The 20,885-nt window shown below is 44.5% G+C and overlaps 1 protein-coding gene across 4 annotated transcripts in view; it reads right to left on the reverse strand.

The window, feature by feature from the left end:
- The window catches only part of RAB3GAP1 (RAB3 GTPase activating protein catalytic subunit 1), a 52,714-nt gene that overhangs the window by 24,475 nt on the left and 7,354 nt on the right, over positions 1-20,885 (reverse strand). For all 4 annotated transcript variants that reach the window (XR_004373974.2, XM_032782476.2, XM_032782470.2 and 1 more), the window contains 4 exons: positions 15,375-15,453; positions 13,390-13,509; positions 11,568-11,733; positions 10,113-10,212 (listed from right to left, as the gene is read on the reverse strand). Coding sequence is in view for 3 of the 4 variants with exons in the window: in XM_032782476.2 (XP_032638367.1) it covers positions 10,113-10,212; positions 11,568-11,733; positions 13,390-13,509; positions 15,375-15,453 (465 nt within the window). In the remaining variant the exon portion in view is untranslated. The remainder of the gene's footprint in view (positions 1-10,112; positions 10,213-11,567; positions 11,734-13,389; positions 13,510-15,374; positions 15,454-20,885) is intronic.

Genomic DNA, 20,885 nt, shown 5'->3' on the forward strand with positions numbered 1-20,885 from the left:
AGTTTGCTAGAGTAATAAATAGCACACTACTAAACATAAAACTTACATGGCACATGATCTTTCTGTTGGAACAAGTGGTTAAAATTTAGATAATATCATAAAATATATGTTACTAACAACTGACACAATGCTTCAGCAAATATAACTTTTAGCATGTGGAGTATATTTTTAAGGCAATTGAAGAGGAAAAGTTACTTTTATTATTTATATTTTTAAGTGATTTCTTCTTTATTAGAATAACAATGTGCTTACATGATTTCTCTATTTAAGTACAGATGTAAACCAAACTAAAAGATAAACGTTAGCAGCAAATATGTTGTATTAATTATGCATTTCTTAGACATCTTAGGTCACTCATACCTTTCCCTTCTACACACATTACAAATGCAAAACATGTCAGATATATGATCTCTACTGAACTAAAAAGATCTCCTGAAGTAACCAGGAAGTAGTGTTGGGCATTTGACCGGTCCAAAAATAACTGGTCAACTGACTGGTCAAATATGATCAAGAATGGTCAAATATTTTAAAGCAATAGTAACAATAACAGTAACAAAAGGTACAAAGAAAAAGCAAGACTTCATGGTCCCCAACAGGCTTAGCCTTAGATAGATACTTATGCCTAATTATAAAAAACAACTTACTTAAATGAGATATTTTAACTCAAAAATGTGGAACAATGAAATTAAGTTCTAAAAAAATAGAAGAATGGAACCATGATTTAATCAAAAAGGTAGGCCATCACCAACATCTTGGCATTCTTACTTTAATATCTGACAATGTCAAATAGGCAATTGTGATCCTAACAGCATCCCTATGCCAGGAGGCAAGGGGTTTCCCAAGTAACTAGCAGTGAGCTTCAGCTGGCCCGACCACGTCAGTGTACGCCAACTCACTATTGTAATAATCTGTATCTAAAAGGTGTCGTGTAAAATGTCCTTGGAAAACTAAACTCACTGACCATTAATATTCTTGCATGATGTATGTACGATCAACCTATAAAGGATTATACAGTTGTGCTGGAATTGTGACTAAAATGTATTTAAATTAGGCGTGTCAGTGTGAGTTGATAGTTGATAAAGATTTTTTCCAGAGTAAGGAATGCAGTTCCACCTGCTTGAATGTGTCTCCCGAGTAAATTGAGCAAGGTTTAACCAAAGACAGTGACAAGCATATTTGCATGCCAGGCAAACAAACCCATCAGGAGAGCAAGTGAGGAAAAAATGATCACTTCAGCTGGTGTAGCGAGCAGGCATGGCCTCCCTCAGAGAGTGACAGGGAGGGACCACAACATGCCCTCTGGTGGGCTGAACGAGGAGAACCACATCTGCCCCTCCGGAAGCAGCAGGGCAGGACAGAAAGGGGAAGTACAAAAGGTGGGCCCTGCAGCTCAGTTGGGCTGGAGCCATCACAGGAGACGGACGCATCCTGCCTGCTGCTGGAGCCTGCAGAGGAGCTGTCGGGGTTCCTACCTGAGCTCCCAGGACCACTGGCCAACCAAGCTCCCCGAGACAAAAGATGCAGGTACACCCAAGGGGGAGAGCAGGAAGCAGCTCTGGGAAACCAGGCAACAGTCTGATTGGCAGCTAGCCTGATACAAGGTCAGCATGTTGCGGCCGGACCTCTGCTGACCCAGTGGCAGACCACTGCACCACTGTTAGGGTCCTGGGTTGTGATGCAGTGGATTTGGGCAGGCTCCTGAGGTGGCAATACTCCCGCTCCTTAGGCCAGAAACCTTCACTCCTCAGGCATCCTGACTGAGCCTCTAGACTGTACTGGTGCTCACTCTTACCTAAGGCTTCTAAACTACTTAACTGCTCTGCCCGGTTGCAGGCCAGAGCCTACCCATTGTCAATCAGACTGCTGCTCTGCCTTGACTGAGCCTGAGGCTCATATTCTGTTCAGCTGCTCTGCCCTGATTGCAGGCCAGAACCTAACTGTCTGCTGGCCCCGCCCTGAGACTCAGACTGCCTTACTGTTCTGCCTGGCCAGAGGACCAGAGCACTAGGTTTAGCTAATTCTCCCCTTTGAGCTCAACTTTACAGGTATACAACAGTGAGGAGGCATGGCCTCCCTTACAGACGGACAGGGAGGAACGGCCACATAGCCTACACTGGTCAATGAACTTGGAGAGATGTACTTTTCAAAGGTAGCCTGGACTATAAAGACAGGGGCAGAGAACCCCGAAGTGATCCTTCACATAAGGAAACAAGGAAAACCAGCACCTTGGACTCTGTGGGGATTCTGACTAAGAGCTAATCAGCTACTGTTGAAACATTGTTTAAGATTTGTTTCCTCACCAAAGACTGCAGCTTGTTAAGTTAGGTCTTAGCCATTAGCATATTTTTACTTTTGTGTAACCCCTTCTACTTTTATCCTTTATACTTGATACTTTAATTATACTTTAATTAAACTAGTTTTACTTTTTATCTAAACCAATCCGTGCTTTGATCGAATTTAAATGACTGTTAACTCCAGTCAAGATAACAAGATGCTGTTTTTGTCTCTTTAAAGGAGCAGCACACTTAATATCTTCTATGAAAGTACAGTAATAGGGGCTGTGCAGAGAGATCTGTGAGGAACTTGAGGGCTGGAGTTTACCGATTCTTACCTGTTAGCCAAGGTTTGGGCTGGGAGGGTCTACACTGCAATTAAAAACCATGGCTGGCCTGCGTCAGCTGACTCAGGCTAAGGGGTTGTTTAATTGTGGTGCAGACATTCGGGTGTGGATTAGAGTACAGGCTCCAAGACACAATGAGAGGTCTACACCACAATTAAACAGCCCCGTAGCCTGAGCGCAAGTCAACTGACATGAGCCAGCTGCAGGTTTTTAATTGCAGTGTAGACATACCAGGAGAATCCTAAGAACTCAAGTTTCTTCTTCGAGTGCTTGCTCATATCCATTCCAAGTAGGTGTGCGCGCGCCGCGTGCACGTTCATCGGAAGAATTTTCCCCTAGCAACACCCGGCGGGTCGGCTTGCGCCCCCTGACGTGGCGCCGCTACGGCACCGGATATATACCCCTGCCAACCCATCCGCTCCTCAGTTCCTTCTTACCACCCATGTCGGTCGTTGGAACAGTGGAGCGCGGCTTAGCTGACCTCCACTTCCCTAGCTTTTCACCCGTTCTTCTACTTCTTGTATTATAGTTCTAGTTCGAGTTATAGTTGTTATTAAATAGTGATAGTTGTTAGTATAGTTAGTGTATATAGTTAGAGGGCTGGGGTTTACCCCTCCTCACCCCTCCCGGGGCCCGGGCTCATGCCTGGCTCACCCGGTTTCAAACAGTGCTCGGCCTGTCACCGGTTGATGCCAACAGGAGACCCCCATGATCGCTGCCTGAAGTGCCTGGGAGAATTCCACCTGACGGACAAGTGCCGTATCTGTAAGTCCTTCAAACTGTGGACTAAAAAGGAGTGGAACTCTCGCTTGAAGCAGCTCCTGATGGAGGCGGCCCTCACCCCTCCAGCTCCGGCACCGAGTGCCGCGCAGTCCGCACCGGGGAGAAGTGCTTCATCGGCACCGGAGACCATCGGAACACCCCACCACCAACCATCTCTGGCACCGAAGCAGGCCCGGCACCGTTCCCTCTCCCCGAGGGCCAAAAAGCCTAAGACTCCTCCGGCTCCAACCTTGGCACCGCAGTCTGAGCACGCCAAACCGAGCCGTCTGGCACCAACAACTGCCGCAGCACTGGTAGTCTCCGCACCGCCGATTCCGGCCAGGCAAGAGCCGTCGAGTCCGGTGCATGACAGCTCCCCGGCACGCGCCTCGGTTGAGCTCGTCGTTCCCACCACGCCGGAGACCTTCGCAACAGCGAGGGAACTGATTGCTCTTACGGAGCCCACCCTGCCTCAACCTCCGGCACCGCCGGTGCGGGTCCTCTCATCAGCGGGAAAGCCTGCCATGGTCAGACCACCATCTATCGAGGCAGCAGGCAGGCACCGCTCGCGATCGAGATCCCGGCACCACTCCCGCTCTTATCGCCGGTCAAGATCCAGGCGCCGCTCGCAGTCCCGGTACCGATCCCCCTCTCGGCACCGGTCGTACTTGCGGTACCGGTCCAGATCACATTCTCCGGACCGGTATTCAGCACGATGATCTAGCTCCCGGCACCGTTTCCGGCGGAATCGATCACACCGCCGCTCCTTTCGGTCCCGGTCGACCTCCCGGCACCACGCTGGTCGCAGGTCCCGGTCCACGTCTCGGCACCAGTATGATTCCCGGTACCGCTCCCCGGTGGGGCATGACGTCCGGTACCCATCTCACGGAATATCTGCTCCGCCCTGGCCATCGAGACACCCATCTGGTTTGTCCCAAGCAGATAGTGCTCTCTATGGAGATGTGGACCTCCAGGCCCGTGCCATCCCGGAGTCCCAGGGCTTGGAGCAAGCACCACAGTGGTCCTTCTGGACGCCTTGGGCGTACCACCGAGCCCAGGGCGATCCTACAGTGACATCGCGGTCCGCCGAGTCGGTCCGTCGCGCACCAGAGGCCACCATTAGTCGTCGTCCTCCGGCTGATACGGACGCTTCAGCCGCGACACAGGACCCTCAGGCCACCGCAGAAACCGACCCTCCTCTGGACCAGGACTCACAGCTCGAACCGCTGGTCCCGGGTCTCTCGTCCTCCTCCTCACCGGACGAGGCAGTAGCGGGGACATCAACCTCAGCCCCGCCCCCCATTGACCTGCGAGCCCACCAGGACCTTTTCCGCCATGTTGCGTTGAGCATCAACCTTCAGGTGGAGGAAGTCCCGGAGGTGGAGGACCCGGTCGTGGACATACTCTCTTCGGATGCCCCAACTCGTGTAGCCCTGCCATTTATCTGCTCCATCCAGGCTAAAGCGGACTCGATCTGGCAATCCCTGGCGTCTATCACTCCTACGGCCAGAGGCGTGGAGAGGAAATATATGGTACCATCTAAAGGGTACGAATATCTTTATACCCATCCTCCTTCATGTTCTCTGGTCGTCCAGTCTGTGAACGAGAGGGAGCGCCATGGCCAGCAAGCCCCCACCCCAAAAATCGCGGGGGGCTAAACGCATGGACCTACCCGAATGCAAAGTATACTCCGCAGGGAGCCTATAGTTGCGTGTAGCTAACCAGCAGGCCCTTCTCAGTAGGTACAATTTTAACACCTGGCAGTCCATGGACAAGTTCACAGAGCTGGTCCCCCTGGACTCCCGTCCAGAGTTCCAGAGCCTCCTCGAGGAAGGGAAGAAGATATCCCGGACTTCCCTGCAGCCCTCTCTCGACGCTGCGGATTCGGCGGCCAGGACCGTGGCGTCGGGAGTTGCAATGCGGAGAATTTCATGGTTGCAGGTTTCCGGCCTACCCCCCGAACTGCAACACACAATTCAGGACCTTCCATTTGAAGGCCAGGGCCTTTTCTCGGAGAAAAACGGACCCTAGGCTCAGAGCCTCAAGGACAACCGTGTCATAATGCGTTCCCTTGGGATGCATACTCCGCAACCCAACGCAGGTCCTTCAGAGCCCAGCCTCAACGTCCCTACCCCTCAACCACGGCCCTTGACAGGACTTTTACTAGAAGGCTGGTCGTGTGAACCGCAGACGACAGTCCGGTTCTCAGGGGGGCCAGAATAATGGTTCCGCCAAGCCACTGTTCGGGACCAAAGCAAAACTTTTGAAGGTGCGACCGAAGAGCAGAGCACAGTCCTTTCCCGGAATCCTATCCAGTTCTCCAACCGTCTCTCCTCCTTCCTCCGGCGTGGACCCAACTAACCTCAGATCGTTGGTCCTACGTACAGTGGAGTTGGTTACCATCTGCAGTTTATTTCACCCCCACTCCCCACCCACCCTCCCCGTTCCCTCTTCAGGGACCCCTCTCACGAGCATCTCCTCTGGCAGGAGATCCGTACGCTTCTCGAAATCGGAGCCATAGAGGAGGTACCACAGGAGTTCAGGGGCAGGGGGTTTTACTCCCGTTACTTCTTAATTCCCAAGTTGAAAGGAGGTCTTTGACCCATCCTAGACCTCCGCAGGCTCAACGTCTTCTTAAAGAATTTGAAGTTCCGGATGGTTTCCTTGGGGACTATTATCCCATCCCTGGATCCGGGGGACTGGTTCGCTGCTCTCGACATGAAGCACGGGTACTTTCATATCTCTATTTATCCCCCACACAGATGGTACCTATGTTTTATGGTGCGAAATCGTCACTTCCAATTCATGGTCCCTCCTTTCGGCCTTTCCACTGCCCCACGTGTCTTCACAAAGTGCATGACAGTGGTGGCCGCCTTCCTCCGTCGTCGGCGCATGTGTGTCTTCCCTTACCTAGAGAATCTGGCTTATTCGCGGGACCTCCGAGACCCAGGTCGCCGCTCACGTAGCCGTCATCATGGAACTTTTCGAGCGTTTGGGCCTGATGGTCAATATGGGCAAATCCACCCTCAAGCCCACTCAAAGAATAGAATTCATCGGAGCTGTCCTGGACTCCACGCTCGCAGCGGCCTACCTCCCGCTGAGCCGGTTTCAGGCAATAGTCACTGCCATAGAGAGCCTGCAGGCCTTCCCGACGACCTCAGCCCGGGCCTGCCTCACCCTCCTCGGCCATATGACTGCCTGTACTTTCGTCACCAAGCACGTCAAACTCCGCCTTCGCCCCCTTCAAATCTGGCTGGCCTCCGTTTACCGCCCGCACAGGGACACCATAGACGTCATCGTCACAGTTCCTCAGAGCATCTTACGCTCCCTCCGTTGGTGGCAAAACCCTTCCCTGATGTGTGCAGGCATGCCGTTCCACCCCAGACAACCGTCTACGTCCCTAACGACGGACGCGTCATCTCTGGGCTGGGGGGCTCACTTGGCGGGTCGTCGCACGCAAGGCCTCTGGTCCACCTAGGAGTTGTCATTACACATAAACATCCGGGAGCTACGGGCAGTCCGCCTCACCTGTCAGACCTTTCTTCACCACCTGCAGGGCCGTTGTGTTCTAGTGTTCACGGACAACACCACCGCGATGCACTACATAAACAAGCAGGGAGGAACCCGCTCTCTCCCCCTTTGTCAGGAGGCGATCCGACTGTGGGAATTCTGTATAGCCCACTCTATAGACCTGGTGGCATCCTTCCTCCCAGGGGTCCAGAACACCTTAGCGGACCACCTCAGCAGGTCATTTCTCCCCCACGAGTGGTCACTTCGACCGGACATAGCTCATTCGCTCTTCCAGAAGTGGGGCTTTCCCCACATAGACCTCTTCGCCTCCCGCAGCAACCGGAAGTGTCACAGGTTCTGCTCATTTCAGGGTCTTGCCCCGGGCTCGATATCAGACGCCATTCTCATGTCTTGGTCGACCCCCCTGCTGTACGCCTTCCCACCCTTTCCGTTGGTGCACAAGGTCCTTGTAAAGCTTCGCAGGGACAGGGCTCGAGTGATTCTGATCGCTCCAGCGTGGCCTTGCCAGCATTGGTACACCACACTGCTGGACCACTTGATAGCCAACCCGGTTCCTCTGCCTCTCCATCAGGATCTAATAACCCAGGACCACGGCTGGCTTCTCCATCCCGACTTACAATCCCTCCACCTCACGGCGTGGCTCCTATGTGGTTGAGTCACTCGGAACTACGCTGCTCCACCCCAGTGCAACGAGTACTCCTGGGCAGCAGAAAACCCTCCACTAGAGCTACGTATTTGTCCAAGTGGAAGCGGTTCTCTTGCTGGTGTCAAGCGCAGCAGGCGACACCTGCACAGGTGCCTATTCCCATAATATTGGAATACCTCTGGCATCTCAAGCAGCAGGGTCTCGCACTCTCCTCTTTGCGGGTACACCTAGCTGCCATTTCGACCTTTCATCCTGGAGAAGGAGCTTACTCCGTTTTCTCCCACCCTATGGTCTCGAGGTTCCTCAAAGGGCTGGAGCGTCTTTTTCCGCAGGTGCGACGCCCCGCCCCTTCCTGGGACCTCAATTTGGTTCTGTCAAAACTTATGGCCCCTCTGTTCGAACCCTTGGCAACCTGCTCTCTTCTGTATTTATTGTGGAAGGCGGCGTTCCTTGTAGCCATTACATCAGCTAGGAGAGTTTCGGAGCTTTGGGCTCTCATGGTGGACCCGCCTTACACGATATTTCCACAAGGACAAGGTGCAGTTGCGCCCACATCCGGCGTTCCTTCCCAAGGTGGTTTCATCCTTTCACCTCAACCAGGACATATTCCTCCCGGTCTTCTTTCCCAAACCCCATGCATCGCGTAGAGAGCAGCAGTTGCACTTGCTGGACGTCCGTAGGGTGCTCGCATTCTACATTGACCGCACCAGAGCTTTCCGTAAGACCCCCCAACTCTTTGTCGCCGTGGCAGACAGGATGAAAGGTCAACCCGTCTCTTCCCAGAAAATTTCTTCCTGGGTCACCGCATGCATTCGGGCTTGCTATGATCTAGCTCGCGCCTCTCCAGGCCGTGTTACTACACATTCCACCAGGGCTCAGGCCTCGTCGACTGCATTTTTAGCTCGAGTGCCTATCCAGGAGATATGCCGAGCAGCTACGTAGTCTTCAGTACACACTTTTACTTCCCATTACGCCTTGGTACAGCAATCCAGAGACGATGCAGCCCTTGGCTTGGCAGTCTTGCACTCGGCAGTGTCCAACTCCGACCCCACCGCCTAGGTAAGGCTTGGGATTCACCTACTTGGAATGGATATGAGCAAGCACTCGAAGAAGAAAAGACGGTTACTCACCTTTGTAACTGTTGTTCTTCGAGATGTGTTGCTCATATCCATTCCACACCCGCCCTCCTTCCCCACTGTCGGAGTAGCCGGCAAGAAGGAACTGAGGAGCGGGCGGGGGTCGGCAGGGGTATATATCCGTGCCGTAGCGGTTTTGCACGCCAGGGGCGCCCAGCGCCGACCCGCCGGGTGTTGCTAGGGGAAAATTCTTCCGACGAACGTGCACGCGGCGCGCGCACACCTACTTGGAATGGATATGAGCAACACATCTCGAAGAACAACAGTTACAAAGGTGAGTAACCGTCTTTTCCAAGAGCCTCAGTCTAGTGCTCCATCCACTGGGCAACACGGCTTCCCCAATATGTAGTAGAACATCTAACATTACATTAGATATAATAATAAAAACCATTATGCTAAGGGATGTAAATAGTCATGGGCATAAATCAACAGCTAACTGATGGGGGTGAGAAATAAGCACCTTAACATGTTTTGCTCTCTCATCTCCTAATAATTTAAAAATGATAGCCATCACAGTACCATTTGTGTTTATATATTAATTAACAGACACATCATCTTAAAGTCACAACTTCTGTCTTAAACTTTTACCTATGGTTTCTGTAACACTTGGGATTACCAAAACAAAGAAGTCCGAGAAAAATATTTTTCTCAGTTTGTTCAGCTTACTTTGTGCATTTGAGACGACTTTGAAGATAGAAGGTTTCATTGCTCCCCAACATATTAGAGCTAGGTTTGCTATTCAAAATGCTAATAAAAATGAAAATCTTTATTTAGGGATGTTTATTCCAAAACAACCCAATACAAAAAAAACTACAAAAATAAATAAATCTTTTCAGACAAAATGAAAACCATATGAAAAACTGCCTTAGCCTAGGAAAGTTTCTATAGCATTACAATACTGCCAGATTAAAGGAATCCAACTTAGTGCTAAAAATTTACTAGTAAATTTTTATCTCACCAATATATCATCCCTTCCTACCAATAACAATGTCTGATTTGGCAACTCTGTTTTCCTCTGATTATTTTTTATGTATATGTATGGATTTATTTGTTGGCTTATTTTGTCAGCAGTCTGCAGTGCAAGGAAAAGTGCAAAGAGAAAAATGAAGCCAAGTGGTTTTCCAGCCAAAAGAGCAAAAGACACTGCACTGATCAGATTTAAACATGGTCATAAAATTGTTCTTAAACCCACAGAAATTCATATGCTTCTCTTAGTGAACAGCTACTACACTTTTGCAATATTCTGCTAAGTCACATACAAGTATTTATTCCTTTAGCTATATATACATACACACACACACACACACACATACATACATACACACACACACACACACACACATTTTCTTTACATTAATTGTTTTCTATAAATTAATTTAAAATTTCCCTGAAGACACTATGCACATGAATCTCCTACCTGGTGGTTGTTGGGGCCAGAAATATTGTTGCCAGTCTTGAAGAACATACGTTAGTCGAATAGCTATGCTAACTGGAGGCAGTGGAGTTAAAGGACATCCCTAAAAAATAAATGTAAAAAAACACTACAAATGAATTAAAGTAAATCAACTAGAGTTACAATAATACTCTTTACACTTCACTTATTTGAAACTAAAGTCCTGAGTTCAAAAATAAAAAATGAAGAATGGGTTTTCAACATTATGTGAGATATTGTTGTTTCAGTACAATCTCTTCTAAAGTTTCAACCCCAAGCAAGCTATTTATCACTGTCCACTTCAGTCACTTGGCTTTAAAAAAATAACTACAAGTTTTCCCTATAATATATAAAAATATACCGCACAGTATAAAAACAGGCCAGACAGTATAAATTCATAAATAAAAATGAATCATATTACATTACTTTTAAAACATGGGCCAAATCATGTTTCTTGTACTCAGGTCAGAAATCCTACTGACTTCACTGAGACTCACTGCCTGAATAACATCAAAAGAATATGGTTCTATGACAGCTAAACTGACATCAATAAATAAGTAGAACATGATTTCAAATCCACACAAGAATGGGGACTAAACTAGAATAAGGTTGGTAATAGGATAAATTACTCTTAAACTGTTGTCACTAGATCAAATCCAACACAAAGATAATGACGAAAATCATTAATGACTGACTGGTGCTTGATGGCCCATGTGAAATGAACTGGTCTCAGTCCAGATCCTTGTGACCTGGTGTATCCAAGTGCAAAGAAAATCTGAAAAGTTTCTTTACGAGTTAAAAGAAGAATAGATATGTTCCCATTCTTACCATAGTCAAAAAGATTAAGTAATTTCTATCAAACTTTCAAGGAAAATTTCTAATAGAAAGTAACTCTCATTATCTCACTATGAGGAGAGATGCGGGAAAGAAAGGTACTAAAAAAATCCCATCAAGATGTGTGTCTACCTTACTATAGTAAGCATGTGACCTTATTCTGTCATGGTGCCCTTCATCTCTCCTCCCCCACAAGCTCTCCCTCACAAATGGAGTGTCAAATTTAGAGCATAATTTCTTGAAGGCAGGGACCACATATTTGTGAAGTATTTAGTAAATTTTCAGCACTCTTTTCTTCTTAGGGTTGTGTGTCATTCAGGAGGCTACAGAATTGGCATAGTATTAGAAAGTAAAGAATTAATGAAAAAAATTATTCAAAACAGTACTCACACATTAGCAATTTAGTATGACTGTTCTTTATTTTTAAAAGGTCAGTAGAGCTTTTAACTAAACTAAAAGGAAAACAGGCAGACAATGCCAATTAAAGCATAGGCCCTTTTTCTTCCCCTTTAATGATTTAAGTTGTTTAAAAATTGCTGATTTAAAAAGAAATAGCCTACATTTCACTTGGTTAAACGGCATGATTTCTAGTACACACATACTTACTATCTTGGATTTGAAGATGTCCAATAGACCTGATAAATGAGTATACTGATTTGGCACTTTACGAAGATGAACCATTTCAAAGTCAGTTCGAACTCCAGGGCCCTGACATTCTCCAACATACATTCTTCGCCATTTATGATGTATTTGCACAAACAATGTTACCTGACTGCAAAATATTGAAGCAGTAGATTAAAAAATGTTCACTGTTCTAACATCCTCAGAAGTATTTAATAGTATTATTTCAAAGCAATTTCAGAAAATTCTACACAGAGATATAAAGAAAACCACCACCACGTACTGGTACTTGGGTTTAAATTAAAAACGGTTAAGTTAAAAAATAGAGGTCATAAAATACAACTTTCACTAACAAAGTTCAGTGGAATGTACAACAAACTGTAGTAATGTCATCAAATCTTCAATGTCATAAGTAACATTTTACCAAACATTTTGTCTTAAGTTCTGATTTGGGGAGATTTAATAAAGGGTAAGAATATTTTCCAGGAGCTTTAGAAGATTTATGCCATCAGATTTGTGAACAAACTAATTTATAATTTTATAAACTAATTTTTTATTAAATTTATATCAAATCCTGAGAAAATTCAGTTTCATTAATTACTTGGATAATCAAGTGGAGAGTATACTTATGTAATCTGAAGATGACACAAATCTGAGATTGGTTGTAAGTAATTTGGAAGACAAGATTAGAATTCAAAATGACTGACACATTGGAGAATTGGTCTGACATCAACGAGATTAAATTAAATAAAGTACTATGCTTAGGAAGGAAAAATCAAATACACAAATACGAAAAGGGGAATAACTGCCTAGGCAGTAGTACTGCAGAAGAGGATCTGGGGGTTATAGTGAATCATAAACAAAGAGCAAACAATATGATATGTTACAAGAAGGCTAATATCAATCTAGGATGTATTAACAGGAGTGCCATATCGGGGATGTGGGACGTAACTGTCCCACTGTATTCTGCACTGGTGAGGCCACAGTTGAAATATAGTGTCTTGTTTTGGGTGTCAGATATTAAAAAAGATGGGGATAAACTGGAGAGAATTTGGAGGACAGCCAGAAAAATAAGAGGTTTAGAAAACCTGACCTGCGAGGAAAGGTTATAAAAAAAATTGGCATATTTAGTTATGGGAAAAAGGCGACACAAGGAAAACCTGACAACAGTCTTCAAATATGTTGATGGCTATTAAAAAGAGGACAGTGATCAATTGTTGTCTGTGTACACTGAACAAAGGACAAGAGCTTAATGTATAGCAAGGGATATTTAGGTTAGATATTAGGAAAAAGCCTTCTAAGGATAAGGATAGTTACATACTAGAATAGATTACCCAGGGAGGTTCTGGAATCCCTATCACTGGAAGTTTTTAAGAACAGGTTGGACAAATGCCTGTCAGGAATGGTGTAGGTATACCTGGTCCTGCCTCAGCATACACAGCTGGACTACATGACCTTTCAAGGTCCCTCCCAGCCCTACATTTCTATGAAAATCATGTCTTGTAGACCAATTAATTACTCTTATGGTTTTTTATATTTTAAAACAAAAAAAAGTCTATGGAACAGAAGTCATATATATGGTTCAGTGCATTCAAATGTTAATAATCTTTGAAAGAATCCTTTGCTATTAAGGTTAGGCCACATTTCCACTGAAAGACAATTTTTTGTGTTTCTTTCTGTGGCAATATCAGACAGACTACACTATATGTTGTTACTATTAATTTAATATTTTTCCTTACTATGAAGCATCTTCCAAATTATATTCAAAGTGATATCTGGACATGTAATCATTTAGCACTTCACTTACCAACCAGTGTTCCCCAATGCAATCGAAACTGAACTCAGAAGAAGGTTACATTTGGATTCACTAAGAACTGCATCATTATTTGCTGCTGGAGCAATAACCACAAATTCCCGTAAGCCATACCTAAAAAAAGGTAACATTTGTAGTAAGTTACATGTGACAAATAATTGCATATTCTTGAGTCAGTCCTAGGTAGGCTAGAGTACAGATGTCACCAATTTACTTAACTAGTGTGTATTGCGGTAGTAATATAATGGCAATTAAATATATAAGTCCATGCTAATTAAGAGGCCTGAAAAAAAGCCAAACTATTAAAGTGCATTCTGGATTTTCAATTCATTTTTCAAATATTTTAGAAGTTACTCATTAAAACTTCTTCTTTATATAACCACTTCTACAATTAGTGTACCAGAGCATATTATATATTATTACTTATATTCTAAATCAGGAGTTCTCAACCTGCTGCCCAATAAGCACAGAGCTTCAGCCCATGTGACATCCTCAGGGCCACACAGGTAGTACTGGATGCAGCCCACAATGGTAGATAGGCAGAGATCACTGTGCTTTTCATTTATTCCTAGTGTGAACGTAAAAGCTTGCATGAGGCTATATTACTTTGTTAGTTTCTTAACCATAATTCTTATGGAGGAAAAATAGAAGAAGGTAAATAAACCCAACATTTGTGCAAAGAGCAATTTATTTGACAATAACTTTCTGCTTTCCATTCCTATTCTTTAAGTGATCTGGAATTAAATTAAGCCATTCTCCTTCTACTCAAGTCTGCAGCCAAGACACAATCCTGAGTTTGTAACATCATACTCTGGCCACAAAGAAACTTGTAATAGCACTAGTTCTGCTTCACTGCAGAAAGGAGTAAGAAACCAAAAGGAACACAGTGCCTATTAAACTGTAGTACAAACATCATAAAAAATTATGAATGACAAAAATACATCTTAAAATTTTATTCAATATAAGTCTTGCTCTGATATGAAAGAAACTAATAGTTGAAAGACTTCAGTCTGAAATGTATTTAAACATCTTGAATTTAAGCACACATTCCACTAAGTGTCATTTGAAGATTTTAAAACACTGAAAACTTTTCACTTTCGTATTACTTTAAACCATTAGCTACTTTAAAATTAGCTAAAATGTTCCAAATTCTGAGTGATGGTTATTTTTGTAAGGCTAAAATCTTGACACAATGAATGCTGAACGAATATCCAATCTGATCACTGAAAATCATCATATTATGATTAGGGCCCTATCAAATTCACAGCCATGAAAAACACGTCTCAGACCATGAAATCTGGTCTTGTGTGTTCTTTTTCACCCTAATACTATACAGACTTCACGCAGGAAACCGGTGTTTCTCAAATTGAGGGGCCTGACCCAAAAGGGAGTTGCAGGGGGATCGCATGGTTATTTTGGGTGGGGAGGGGTATCACAGTATTGCCACCCTTACTTCTGCACTGCCTTCAGATCTGGGCAGCTGAAGAGCTGCAGCTGTTAGCCAGGCACCCAGCTCAGAAGTCGGCGCCCTGTTAGCAGCAGCGCAGAAGTAAGGATGGCAATACCATACCATGTCATCCTTACTTCTGCGCAGCGGCTGGCAGCAGCTCTACCTTCAGAACTGGGCTCCAGACCAGCAGCTGCCGCTCTCCAGCTGCCCAGCTCTGAAGGCAGCGCCAGCAGCAGCACAAAAGTAAGGGTAGCAGTACGGCAACCCTCCATACAATAACCTTGCAAACCCCCCCAACACACACACACACACACACACACACACACCTCCTTTATGGGTTAGAACCCCTAAAACTAAAATGCCATGAAATTTCAGGTTTTTAATAGCTGAAATCATGAAATTTACAATTTTAAAAATCTTATGACCATGAAATTAACCAAAATGGACCGTGAATTTGGTAGGGCCTCAATTATATGTTAAAATGTTACCTGTAATATAGAAGAAAACAGAATAAAGAATGTATACATACCATCTCACTAGACAATGGGCTCTAGGGGGAAAATCATTGTTCATGCACAGCAAGTCTTGCATAGATAACGGAAGAGCATCTGTGAAACAATTTGATAAAGCTAAGTGTCAGTATATCTGGTGTGTGTGAAAGGTAAAGAGAAAATGTTCTCTAAAGACGTTTCTGAGGTTCATTACATTAGAACAGAACCTTTGGAACAGAAAACTTTTCTCCAGTAAAATCAATTTTACCTTGATGTTTTTTCACACAGCAGATTTAATTCCTAGCATAGTAATAAAAACTTTATATCCCTATTAAGGCCCTACAGCTTGCCTTCCTGTTTTTACTGCTTTCATATTTTTCCTCTCTCCTTGAGGCCCTATACTGTAACCACCATATTTCTGGGATCCATCATTCACAGCCAAAGGACCTCCTGCAGGTAGCTGTCCATGCTACATGATACCATCAGGTAAAAAGAGAGATTTGCACAAAGTCTATTTATTGCCTTTTGGGTGTCCAAGGCCAGAGGAATGTTAGTTTTTAAGGTTTAATACAATTTGTTCCTTTAAAAATAAAAGGAAAGACATAAGACGACAGAACAGTGGAACCTTAAGTTTCTGAAAGTAGGCAATACTTTGGGCTTCATTAATCAATCTATTTTAAATAGACCAGCACTAATCACCACAGAATCTAGGTGTTGTTACCCCGACAATGACCATTAAAAATAATGCTCAACTAAAAAAAAAAAAAATATTCAACTTACTGCGTTCAACTCTGCACTGTTACTACTCAATGGTATGTGTTCCTTGTAGCTGTGAGGCAGTTGACCAAAAAGGGCCATAGTTTTGGAGTTTAATGTACCCACCCTTTACACACACACACACACACACACACACACACACAGCATATAATCATTTGAAAGCTTATTTTATGTATATTTAGATGACGTATAATGTGCAGCTGTCAAGTGGTGCCATAAGACCTGTAGGCAAGGTGAAACAATAGTACCAAGAGTGGTAAAGTGTCATTTTTTTCACAGTTCCAATAACACTGCAGCATGACTATGACAACAGTATTTACTGTTTGTTAATTTCAACACTTTAATGTGGTGTTTATTGGTCAATGCTACCAAACAACAGTGTATTAAAAGATCTGTATTAGATTTGCATGGACAAGTATTTTTTCCAGAAATGGTGAAGTTGTTTAGTATATCGCAAATATTAACATTTTGTAATATACTGACATGAAATATTTTCATATTACATATTTTTAATTGCCAAAGTATCTCAGAAGTGATAATATTTTTCTGTATTTTCAATTGAAATTTGCTGACCAGATCAGTCTCACACTGAAGTTTGTGTACCATCAGATGGCGTGCCCATAGTTTGTGCTGCATTGTGACTAGATATAAATGTAGGTGAATTCCTAAAAGTAAGGCTTCTCCATTTGTAAGCTTTTGTACATACAATGTAGCATCTAGTCTGCCTGGTAGAAGATTGTAAGCAATGTTGTTGGAGCTATGTTGGTCCCAGGATACAAGAAAGACAATGTTAAGTCAGATAATATCTTTAATTGGACCAATTCCTGTTGATGAAAGAAATAAGCTTTTGAGATCCACAGAATTCATCTTCAGGTCTGAGAAAGGTAATCAGAGTGTCACATCTAAAGAAAAGGTGGAACAAATTGTTAAGCATGAGGAGTTAACATAAAAATGCTGAACTTCAAAACAAAGTGGGCAATTAACATCTCTGCAGTCATGGGACAAAGAAGAATTAGTATGTTACAGACTGTTGTAACGAGACAATATTCTGCAAAAGGACTTCAGAAAAAAAAATGAGGAACCATCTCCTCCAGTTCATGTATTTTAGTATTTCATGTAATTTGGGGGAGAGTCACACTCAGAGGGTAGCTATGTGAAAGAGGTCACCAGTACAAAAGTTTGAGAACCACTGCTATACACCAACAGCCATCATCACAAAGGCATCACCTGCCTACCTCAAATATGTAGAAAACAATGGAAAACAGTCAGATATCCAATCCAAACACAAACTCATCCTCACATACCCATAACCAACTTACATTCAACACACACTTTTCCAAAACATGGAACAGCCATGGGTACTAGGATGGCTCCCTTTTATGCAACCTCTTCATGCATCACCTTGAGGAAGAATCTCCGAAAAATGCAACAAAAGAAATCTTTCCGAAACCCTCTCTTCTGACCTTCAAATAAACCCCCAACTTCACCACCAGAAGCAAGCTCCCCAAAGACCAGGACAAACCAACTCAAAATGGCACCAGATCTTGCCAGAGCAACATATGCAAAACTTGCAGCCATATCTCCACTGTTACAACAATAAGTACCCCCCGCAGCATACTTTTCATGATCCATGGGCCCTACACACCCCTATCAAAATATGTGGTGCATCTCATCCAGTGCATCAAATGCCCCAACAACGAGGTGGATGAAACTAGACAATCACTACACTTTCTAATGAACTCTCACGGAAAACCATAAGACCAAAAAACCCTATCACCTGTGGATGAACACTTTTCACAAATGATCACTTCCATGTCAAGTCCTCTCTCAGTCCTTATCCTCAAAGGAAATCTATACAACACTTTCAAAAGACGAGCATAGGAGCTTAAATTCATAATTTTGCTAGACACCAAAGATCATGCTCAACAGAGACAATGCTTTTATGTCTCGTTACAACAACCGGTTACAACAAGTCTACACTACAAAGTTTTGTCGGAAAAGTTATGCCACTTTAATTAAAACCGCTATTGCATGTACACACTAGATCCTTGTGTCAGCAGAGTGCATCCACACTAACTCCTCTTGCATTGACACAGAGAGCAGTGCACTGTGGTAGCTATCCCACTGTGCAACTGGCTGCAGGGTGCTTTGGGAAGGGTTTGCAATGCCTCATGGGGAAGGTAAAGTATCATGATGCAGGTTTCTCAATCCCATCATTCCAGGGGCATCCTAGTAGATCATCAGCTGCTTTTTCAACTGACGTGGTGGGGGGGAGAGGAAAGTGGTGTGTTTGCGGTGGGGAGACAGCAGGCTGACCAACCTATCCTGAGACAGGGAGACACCCTCCCACCTACGTCAGCCCCTGGCTATGCTCAGCACAGCAGTCTCTCCTGAAGCAGCTCGCTCTGCCTGCCTGCCTATGGTTCTGTGATTCCCTCCCAGTTCTCCCACAACCACCTCAGCTGCTGGGAGCAGCTTCCTGCGCAGCTCTGTGAATTCTCTGTGCTGAGGAATGTCAAAGCAGCACAGCAGTCATAGACCCACACCCAACCCCCACCAGCAGCAGCAGTGACACTGTGTTCCGAGTGCAGGAGAGAACAAGAGCATTCCATGTTAATTATTTGCTCTTTGCTCCCCAAAGGGCGCAGCATGCTCAGCTGTCACATACCCTTCCCCTTTCAAAGGTCTGGGAAGTGTATGCCTTCATGGATGCAGAAATCAGAACAGTGAGTAGAGCAGTCACTGCACGCACTGTGGGATACTGGTGGAAGCCAGTTATGTTGACAAAATGAACAGCAGTGTCTACACTGACGCTTTGTCGCTTTAACTTTGCTGCAAAAAGCTTTATGCTTCTTGTTGAAGTGGTTTTGTTTTGTCAGAGACACAGCAGAGTTTCACCTTCAAAAGTAGCTTTGTAGTGTGTACATCTCTCATTTTGTCAGCAAATGGCAGCTTTTGCCAACAAAAGGTTGTAGTGTAAAGAAGGTCTTATTCTTCCCTGTCCTATGACTGCAGAGGTGTTAATTGCCAAGTTCGTTTTGACTGGTTTCTTGTAACAGGTGTTAACTCTTTATGCTAAACAATCTGTTGTATTTACAACAGATCTGACACTCTGTTTACCTTTCACAGACCAGAATAAGGGCTCTAGGGAGCAAAAAATCTTGTCGCTTTCACCAACAGAAGTTGGTCCAAGAAATATATTAATTCATCCACTTTACCTCTCTGGTAGAATGTTTTCATGTATAGTTGTCTATGCACGCAGTACCAGCCTCTGAAATACTCTAGAAAGTAGTTTTTCAATTCAGAATTTATACATAGGTCAGTATTAGTGTCAGAGGTGACAATACACAGCTTCATATTGTGAATATGCAAATGCTGTGAGAGAAAGCAGTGGCCTAACAAGAAGTGGTGAAGACAACATCCACAAACAAGTCTTTGCCTCATGCTCTTTGTCCCTTTTCAGTGCAGTTACTGCTCTTGACAACCATGTCATCAGCACTAAGACAATCCCATTTGACCCTGAAACATATCCATGGGTGCTAATCAACATACCCACTGGACTGCATGTAACATCAGATATATCAGTCTCCACTGAAATAGCAGATGTTGATGAAAAACAAATTAAGAGATTTGTGAGAGGTGTACTTGATTCTAATAGGACAAGTAGCTTCTTCAGCCCCATCAAAAAATCTGTCATCAAAACATTTGCCGACATGGCCAAAACGAACAAATATCTGGCAAGCAATGGACAATCACAACAGTTATCAGTCCAGAAACTGTCTCCCACGGAGCCCTGTCCTTAACAAGATGCAGAGATGAGGTTCTTCCCGAACAGGACCTGGGCCTATGTCCCTCTTCCATACTGATGGAACAATGAGAAGAACAGACAATGCTGAATTAGGGCACTATCTGGAAGCTCTAGCCGAAAGAATTCATGACCTAAGAGCATGTAACAAAGGATATGTCTACACTTACAGAGATTTTGCACTGTAAGTTTCACCGGTGATAGGAAACCAGTGAAAGAAAAGTGCTGGTTTATGTACTCACTTAATTCCTCAGGCGTCAGAGAGTGTTTACACTAGCAGCACTTCCATCGCCAATGAGAGTAGCACTGTAGGGCAGCTATCCCACAGTGCAGCTCTCTCAATAGGTCTTGTGGGAAGGGTGGAGGGAGTGAGCGCAAGGTTTTCTGGGTCCCTGCTCAGTGCGCCGTGCTGCACTGCTTCATGTCCCAGCAGCCCCTTTACTTCCTTGTGTCTTTCGTGGCATTTTTAAAAACCCTTGCTGTCTGGCTGCTTTCCCTGCCACATCTACAAGCAAAGGGAAAGGGAGTTTCAAACTTCCCAGGGCCAAGCCAAAATTTCTGCAGCGAAAAACATGTTAGCACAGCTGTATGACCACACTGAGAAAGAAAAGGAGATCCACAGAGACCTGAATTGCTTGCACTTCGATCTAGCTATCACAAGTCACTGGCCAAACTTCCACCATGTGAGGATAGTTTTGAAGAGCATTTTGGCAAACAAAGATTTAGATGTCTTCATACACAGGTAAACCAGATATTGGATTACCATTGCAACACGGATGGAAAAATGAAGGTGATGAACTACTTCCTGTATTCTTCAAGGACCCAAAAGCATCTGAGCTTCTACAAGACCTTATTTGTGCCTGCACCAGTAGAGGTCACTGCACAATCGACTATGTCTGCAGTCAAAACAATCTTCCCTGCACAGAACTATGTACATGCCAAGACAACTAAGAATTTGGTAACCCAT

The sequence above is a fragment of the Chelonoidis abingdonii genome, chromosome 10 (assembly GCF_003597395.2).
Source record: "Chelonoidis abingdonii isolate Lonesome George chromosome 10, CheloAbing_2.0, whole genome shotgun sequence".
In the NCBI taxonomy this organism is placed as follows: Eukaryota; Metazoa; Chordata; order Testudines; family Testudinidae; genus Chelonoidis; species Chelonoidis abingdonii.